At 46.3% G+C, this 8,714-nt stretch overlaps 1 protein-coding gene across 1 annotated transcript; it reads right to left on the bottom strand.

Annotated features, from left to right (window-relative positions):
- Positions 1 to 2: 2 nt before the first annotated feature.
- On the bottom strand, positions 3 to 8,422 carry nsfl1c (NSFL1 (p97) cofactor (p47)). Its single transcript, XM_088937160.1, has 9 exons — positions 8,267 to 8,422; positions 6,801 to 6,898; positions 6,591 to 6,665; positions 5,692 to 5,857; positions 5,013 to 5,108; positions 3,471 to 3,580; positions 2,865 to 3,002; positions 1,368 to 1,532; positions 3 to 659 (listed from the first exon to the last, which is right to left on the bottom strand). Exons 1-9 carry the CDS (start codon positions 8,366 to 8,368, stop codon positions 497 to 499), a joined length of 1,113 nt encoding a protein of 370 aa, XP_088793286.1. The 5' UTR covers positions 8,369 to 8,422; the 3' UTR covers positions 3 to 496.
- Positions 8,423 to 8,714: the final 292 nt, after the last annotated feature.

The raw sequence follows: 8,714 nt of genomic DNA, 5'->3' as shown, positions 1-8,714 counted from the left end.
AATTAAATTATGTTCAGTTTTAATCACAAGTTTCCAAAAGTCATGAAAAACCCATTCAAAGGTTAGGGGGAAGAGAAGGTGAAAGGGTGAACACCCTGTACAAGTCTAACCATTGCAATCCAGACAAATTGTGGCCCCCCCCAACCCTTCAGATAGCGCATCCCTGTCAAAAATAAATCACTTACTCCCTCCAGCACATTTTACTGCAGATTCTGAATGAAAGGACTTAGGCATTGGGTTACAGCGGTACAAACGAATTACACATGAAAGGGAGAGGAGCACAATGTAGGAAACTTGTATCTCTGAAGAACTAGAAGTCTAACACTATTGAAGAACCCCTTGAGGTCAATTAAAGTTTCTTTAAAAAGCATTTTATCTATCTTCTTCAGTCCCAACAGTGCACCCGGACTGGTGAGAACACCCTAAAGAAAGAAGTCCATCCTCCTGTTGGCTCCCCAGTTGGCGATGTCTCCAGCAGGCCCACAGCGGGCGTCGGTCACTTCAACCGCTGCACGATCACCGCGTTGAGGAGGTCCGCCTCCTTCAGCGTCAGGGACTCCTTCGTCAGCTCCCTGCTGGGGAAGGTGGTCATCAGGACGAAGTCGACGTCTTTCATGGCCGGACGCGCAGAGACCACAAACTGGCGGATATCGCCGATTCTGGAAAACAGACAGAGGGGCGTCTCATTACACAGCGTTCTCCACATGCAAGTGGAGGTGTGAGGAAGTTAGCAGTAGCATCAGGTACCAGCAGAGGTCTCTAGTCTTGCACACCACTCAGCATTACTGTTGGAAATGCACTGCAGAGTATAGGCGGCACAAAGGAAAAGCAAAAAGGGTCGAATCCTACAAGTTGGGAAATTCATCAAATATCAGATCAACAACAGACAATTAAAATCAAGCAGGGATCTATCAGAAAATAAATTTCATGAAAGTTACATTATACTCCGCAGTTTACAGTACAGAGATCTCTGTGAGGCAGCTGACTTCTGTTTCTAGATAATTACTGTCCTCGAGCCTCACATTCCTTCATGAGCACTAGTTTTTCTTTGTGCTCTGTGGATTCTTTCAAAAATAAAAAAAGGAGTGAACTAAGTACGAGGATGAAACTTCTTTAACACCAGGAACAGAAGTTACAGCTTTTCAAAGCTACTGTAGGTAAACCAACTGGAGGCTTCAATGATGCTACATTATTTTTAGTGATGTAGGCTTTGTCATCTGGGAAAAAAAAAAAGTGCTCTTTTGTTTCACTGTTACTACATGAACAAGAGCCTGAAGCTCAGAAAGGTATCCAACAGCTGTGCCACTATGGATCCTGGAGTATTATCCCTGGAATCGATTTGAAGGAAGGTGGGATGAGCTCCTGACCTGTGCGTGAGGTTGAATCTCTGGACCAGACGCCCCCCGTCAGCCAGTCGGATCTGGATGTTGGTGACGGGCTCTTCCTCGTTAATTATGATTTCGCTGGAGGCCTGGGCCTCGTCAGCTTCCCGCTGTGTCCCCACGATGGAGCCGATGACCTGGGGTGTTGCGCTGCAGGCACACACAGAGACCGAAGTAAATCAAGGTTTCTCCTATGCACCAGCTCAGTCTATCAACACAGCTCCCTGGAAGACCCACAGGCCAGAGTGCACTGACTCTGATCCTGCTCAGCTGGTGCATCTCAGCTCTTAACATTTTAAGGAAACTCACTAGTGTCTTTAATTGGCACCATTTACCAGTTTCTTCCAGCTCTTCAGGTGCTGCTGCTGCTGCTGATGGCTTGAAGAAACAGCAGCCTGCTCTGGCAGGAACTGAAAGACCCTGCAGTGTGCTTATGGACGACGGCACCAGCCCTATCAACAGAATGTAGGACGGACTGGCAAAACGTTTAAAAGATCCCACGAAGTGTGGAATGGGCTTTTATTGGAACAGCAACTTACAGCTCTGAAAATGTTGGACGTTTTCAAAGCCTAAGCGAAAAAACAGCTAATTTCTCTCCAAGAACTCAAACACAAACATTCTTCGGACAACTGTCTTTTATCCATCCACTCTGTATCAGAAAACCACCAATTTCTGTTGAGGGTCACAGCAGTCCAGAGTCATGGAAACACAAAATGCAGGGACAACACTCTGGACAGGATGCCGGTCTATAGCAAGGCTCACACACACACAGCACAGGGATATTCCAGACACACAGCATGGCCAGCATGTCTCGGAACTGCAGGAAGAGACACCAGCCAAAATTCCTGCAAACCCCACTCAGAAGGTGAGCGAGTCATGAACCAAACAGGATTCAAGAGCTGCAAGGTAACAGCACTAACTACCATGCCACGGTGATACCACAATCAGTCATCAAGTGCAGATCTTTAATTTAAGAGTTGTAGGAAGTCCTTTACGATGGTCAAATAAAGGAAAGGAACACGTCCAGAAGCCTAAACACTTGACCAGTTTGTAACTGCTGTCCATTGCAATGGGAAGTGAACACCCCCTTGTGGCCTTCTGATGCAACAATGCTTTTCTTTTGGCAAAGACCAAGAAACTTTAAAAGGTTACAACAGGCAAAATAAATAAGTCATTTCATCCATTCATTCATTTTCTAACCACTTTATCCAACACTGGGTCACGTGTGGAGCAGAAGCCTATCCCAACATGCAACAGGCACAAGACGGGGTACACTCTCGTACCAGGGCCAGGTTTCCCAGAAGCCGATTTAACCAACCAGCACGTCTCTGGATCCGTTGGGAGGAAACCGGAGCCACCGCAACAAAAAAACATATGAACATGGGGCAGCAATGCTACCCACAAGCCTCATTCTTATTAAGAACATCACCCCCATGCATGGATGGGACGGCCAGGCCAAAGACAGGAGCTCCTGCAGCTCACCTTCCCAGCTTCTTGCCCTCCCCAGCAAAGGCCTTGAACATGGTCTTGGGCTTGGAGAAGTCCTCTTCCCGGTGGTCCTCCATGTCCAGGTTGACCTGGCCTCCTCGGGCCAGCCGCCTCAGCTCCACGGGGATCTCCCTGCAACGAGACACCCCCCGTGCACCCGTCACTCCACAGCACCGACGCCCGCGCCCTCGCAGGCACGCTGCTCAGGTAGTGAACATGCCATCAAAACAAGAACACGCCAAGTCCCTCAGATGGGCGGCGGCCTTTGTAAAATAAAGAAGACCTCTGACTGCCAGCCTCCTCTGCCAAACCTGCCAGCGGCCACAGGTGAAAACTACTTTGTCATCTTGCCCTTTGTCAAACTAAGATGTGTACTTCGGCCACGTCACGGTCCATTCTCTTATGATTTTTCAAGTGCCAATGAGCGGTTTACAATGTTATCTCTGAGAGGTCTTTTCTTGTCAATCAAGGTTTCTTTCCAAATCCATCCTGGTGAACGCTGCGCGACAGCTCAGGCTGCCCCACGTTTTAAACCAGGGCGCAATGACGCGTTCCAAAAGGCCACGCCGGCAGCCCAGCGAAAGCCAGCGCCTTCCTCACCCTCTCCGGATGGACTCCAGGAACTGGGAGTTTTCAGGGTCGGAGTAACTCCGCAGTTCTCCATTGTCTAGGCTGAAGCCCGTCTTCCACAGCTTCAGGACCACGTGCACCTGTCGCGGCAACAACACTGCCTTCACTGCACGAGCCGGAACAATGCAGGGCTTGTCGCCCGACGACAGCAACGATCCACGATCCAGGTCAAGGAGGACACCGTGTCTGGTGCTTTCTGTGCCAGCTGGGCCCTTAATCTCCTGTGCTAAATGCTGCCAATAATTGGGCTGTTTGCATGTTTATGCTTCCTTTTACACTGAGGCCTTGGTTTCAAATAATAATTACCCCATTACAGAGGTTCTCAGTCCTGCCTCTGGGTAACCCTTATCTCCTCTAGCTTTTTGACCCGTTCTTAAAATTTGCTTTCAGCTGTTAAAAACCTGAATGAGATTTGTAATAGGTATGAACCCCGTACTGATTAACATGTTTCAAGAAGCCCTCATTCAGGTATGCGATCTTGAGCAGAAGGAAAAACACTGACTTACAAAGGGCATGTGTGATAAGTCTCATCTGTTCATCGATTGGTCACTTCTTAAGAGCAGTTTAGTCAAAAAATAAATGATCGTTCTGCAAATTGAGGAGAATACACACACTTCTGTGCTCTTACGTTGTTGGAAATACAGAACTTTTATTTTTGAAACCAAAGACTGAGTATAAAAAAAGGTCCCAAAACCGCAAACAGATGAGTTAAGACACCGATTAGCACTTGTGATCAGGAACAAAAAAAACACCAGACAGAGATACCTCACTGGACTACAGGAAACATGTGCCAACCAAAATTGTTGGGAAATATAAAACCGATTTACTGCAATACGTATCTACAAACATAGGCTGCATCATGTTGAATTAGTTATTTGACCTAAACAGCAATGAGAAATATAAATGATAAATCGATAGTAAGCGGTGTTAAGCACTATTGATCACTGCGAGCGATATGCATATGGAATATATATGTATAATGAGTCACTGTAGTCGTAATATTCACTCAATGTATCAAGCTTAGTTTTGACAAAAGAACACAAGTGTTCATAGGGATGAAAGCCTGAAGCTGTAGTTATAGCTCTAGGCTCCTGCCCAGCGGCCCGCTTCAGTTTGAGAGAAAATCGTATCAGTTACTTTCGGTTGGCTCACCCAATACACACACACACACTCTTTTTAAAAGAACGTCACTCTTGCCCTCGGCATAAACTAAACAAAATCCAAACCCTCCAGTTTCCCCCCTTAGATGCCAAAACTAAATCCCACAATTCTGCATTAGGCTTCCGGAGGAAAGTGAGTATTTGAACTGAGGTACTAACTGCAGGCACACTTCTTTTTTTTGTCGTTGTTGTTGTTCGCAAAACTTCAATGTTAAAAAAAGAAAATCTAGCAATTAATTTCCAGCACCACATCAAGCGGTGTCGGCATTTAATTCATCCCAAATGAAGGACCTCCGGCTCAAAGACCAAGTGCCCCCCCCCTCCCCCGGCAACGAGGAACAAGGGGACTCACGTCCTGTGCCGACTCCGACTGCCTCCTTTCCCCAGCGACGTAGGCGGACTCCTCCCCCGACTCGGTGCCAAGGCGGTACCCTCCTCCAGCGAACGGCTGCAACACACAGGGCAAGAGGGGCGAGGGGTTAGAGCCGGGGCGCGCGGGGGATTGCAAAGCAAAGCTTCCTGCGGGTGCGCCAGCTGTGAGGGCCGGGATGAAACAGGCCTGCACCCAAAGCAGAAAGGAGACGGCTTCGCTACTTCGCCACGGTAACGTCAACGTGGCGATGACGGTCGCCAGATACCACGTCGCCGTCAGGGTGGCCGGCTTTTGCCGGTGGGTCTAACGGCGGCTAAAAAAAAAACCTTTGTGAGGTGGGGGTGGAGACCGAGATACTTTTAGACAGAGCCTACCGCCTCCATGTACCGATGTTTCTCTCACTGAAAGAAGAGCGATTAAGAACGTGAGAGTGGTTGCAAGTGAGAGGAGGCAATTCAGCCTGTGTAGCGCACCTGAGCCGGACTACTTAAAGGTGTCTCTGGTTCCACAACAAACGGGGAAACATGCTTACATAGCACGAGGCTGCCTGAAAGGGTCAAAGAGCAGAGGAGTACAACTGCAGAGAAAGCAGTTTAGTTTTTTCTTTTTTTTTCCCAGGGATGCACAGAATCGGAAAAGAGAGTCTGGGTTTCCCTACCCGTGCCCTGCTGGACTCCCCGGGGCCTTTGGATGCTCTTTCCACCGGAACAGCACCGTGCTCTTTGGCCCCCTTGAACAAGTCTTCCACCACCTCATTGGAGCTCTTCTTCTTGGGAGGGCCTACAATCTGCTGGCCACTCCTCTCAGAGCCCCCAGCATAAAACCTGCAACGGGCAAATAACACAGACCAGCCTCAGGCTTCCACCCAAACAGACACCACGCTCAATTAACACACAGGGGCAGCAGGTCCTTCAATTGCTTTCACCCACACTGCTAGAAGGTCCAGCTGACTTATCCCCTGCAAAGATTGAGCCCCAAGTAATCAGACTTAAAAACGGTGAACAAGGAGTCGGGCATATGATTCAGAACAGCAGAAGACCAGCTTGCTGCAGAAACCTGACTTCGGCAAGGAAGGAGAAAAAAACAGTGCCAAACATCAAGAGACTTTGGCGATTCGACACATTTCAATGTTCAGCTTTGTTTTCATAAAAGAAACACTTCCCCAAACAACAACAGCAGCAGCAGCGAGTACCCAGCAGGTTCCAGAGCTCCAGTCAGAATAACGCATTATCACTGTCAACAGAGTTTTACAAAGAGATGGTCTGAATACTGCCACTCACACCATTGAACTCACTAAGGTGACACCACTATAACCTCATTTTCAATAACTTAACAGAACAATATTACAGAATTATTTGTCAAAATGGTGTAGCTAAAATGGAAACATTCACATTGACAGATGTACTCGAGCACAAGAGAGACCTGCCAACATAAAGTAATCACTGGACTAATGAAAGAAACGAGCAACAGACATGGAGGCTCCTGTAATCCAGCATCTTCCCAAAGTAGTTCTGGGAAAACAATGTCATGAGTTTCATTTCTTTCTGTCACTCATACCTTTGGCCTTCTTCTTCATCACTCTCCTCTTCATCCTCATGCATTAGATCTCTGAAGGATGTAACTCTGTGTTCACTGCAAAGAGAGCAGAGTAACTTTAATAAGACCCTCCCCCCCCCAAAAAAAACCTCAGACCTTAAAAACAGTGACTTTTTAACCTAGCCAGATCGGTTTGAGCTTTTCCAGTCCAGCAGAGGAGGCGGCTGTTACCTAGGAGCTGTAGACCTTGAGGTAGAACTGCCCTCTGGTTGCGGGAGAGTGACAATATCATCATCGGCACCATCTTCGAAAAAGCTGGCGAGGGCAAGCTGTGGAAGGATGGGAAAAAGAGCCGTGATGCAGCGCTGCTGAGAGAATATTAAGGCACAGAGAAAGCAGAAACGGGACACCACTAACTGCTTGACACTGAATGGACTGGGCCAAGAAAAACCCGTTCACGGTTCACTTCGCACACTGTTCATTTTATTGCTGTCCTCAGTTCAACAGCACAGCAAAGACAGTACACCTCAAGTCATACGATGGATTGCTTTTCATCAGAGATTAAAGGAATCAACTTAATCAACTTGAGCATCAAAACCGTCTAGTTTCATCACGTGGTCTTTTAAGGTCTCTTTGAAACACTGTTACCTGAAGACTTTGGGGAAGCTGAAAAACTGATCCAATTAAGGCCATTAAAAGTTAAGCTAGAATGAAAACCTACAGACATACCAACCATCCAGGACCAGAGCTGGACTTTCCCGTTCTGAAGGAAATCTCATAAGAAAACTGTGCATGCTTAAAACCTGCAGCTCTCTACTCGAAAGGAATGTAAATGTAAAGAATATTTCACGCTGAAAAGAAATGTGCTCGTCAGCACCTCGGTGGTCCAATTAAATAGTTAATACGAAATTCGGTCGCTTCTTTCTTCTTTTCAGCGTGTATTTATTCTTTAAACATCCGTTTGCAACTTTATTGTTGTCTCGTTAAAACAAGACGAGATTATTGAAGGGCATCCTACCTACAGATATTTGGATGTGACAACACGTATTATAATCCTTCTACAGACACACAAAACTGTATCTTCCAGAACGACCACTCACGTAGCACATTCCTCAGACTTTGAAGCAGAATTACGAAAACGAAAACACTTTTTGGCAAACGTGGTGCTCTGCCTTTCACTTCATACGTAAACTAAACGTGAAATAAAAGAGTAAAATCACAAAGACGTATTCTGTTAGGCGAGGCCAGTCTCCCATAACTTAATTTCGCTGGGAAAAACGAAACTACCTTACAAAACGAAAATATGAATAAGATCACCCAAAAGGAGTCTCAGTTTCGATTGTCTAGTTTTCAACATCGTTTTATTTTTTAATCTCACGAATGGCTAATCTATTCAATTTGAAAGGAGTGTCCAATTCAGTCTTAAACCAAATTCACGTCCTCTACTCCACAGCACAGCTCTTGAAAGATGGGCTTTTATATTTATACTGTAATGAAATTTTTCCAGCAAAGCTACCGGCGCTTTGTATAAAGAGAAACGAATGACTTGCACATTCTACAACTACAGCGGTTTCGCCTTGGATGTTGTGACGATTATCAAAGAGAGGGGGGGGGATCTTTGTCATTCTCCTTTTGACATTAAACAACACGAAACCCTACTTCTAAGTTTTGAATTGCTGAAATTAATGAAGCCCTACCTGTAAATCCCAGCCTGCAGACTCGAGGAAAAACCGGGCCCGCTCTTCCTCTACACCTGTAACTGTAACAAACTCCCTCACTGAATCCTCTCGGTCAGCCATTTTGGTTTGACGCACTGAGAGTCCGTCCGCCGGAGGGGAACAATCGACGCCGTGACTGTGGTTCCTATTGGCTACGGGTCGTCTTAAGACGAAACAATCCCAAACCTATCTATTTCAATAAAATAAAAAATAAAACAAGATAAAACACAATCAAAACAAGATATAACACAAACTAACTACATCTATTTTACATTTTACTTCTCATTGTATTGCAGGCCGTTTCCGCAGAACACTATAAATACGATAATTTATGAGGCCGGCGAAGAAGAAAGACGGGGCAGCACCGGGAAGCACCGGGCGTCACGCTTTGCCTCATGGGAGTTGTAGTTTATTTCCTTGAAAATCA

Source organism: Atractosteus spatula, chromosome 19 (assembly GCF_055471065.1).
Source record: "Atractosteus spatula isolate fAtrSpa1 chromosome 19, fAtrSpa1.hap1, whole genome shotgun sequence".
Classification (NCBI taxonomy): Eukaryota; Metazoa; Chordata; class Actinopteri; order Semionotiformes; family Lepisosteidae; genus Atractosteus; species Atractosteus spatula.
Note: the sequence above shows the minus strand (reverse complement) of the source record. Positions and strands in the feature narration are given on the sequence as shown.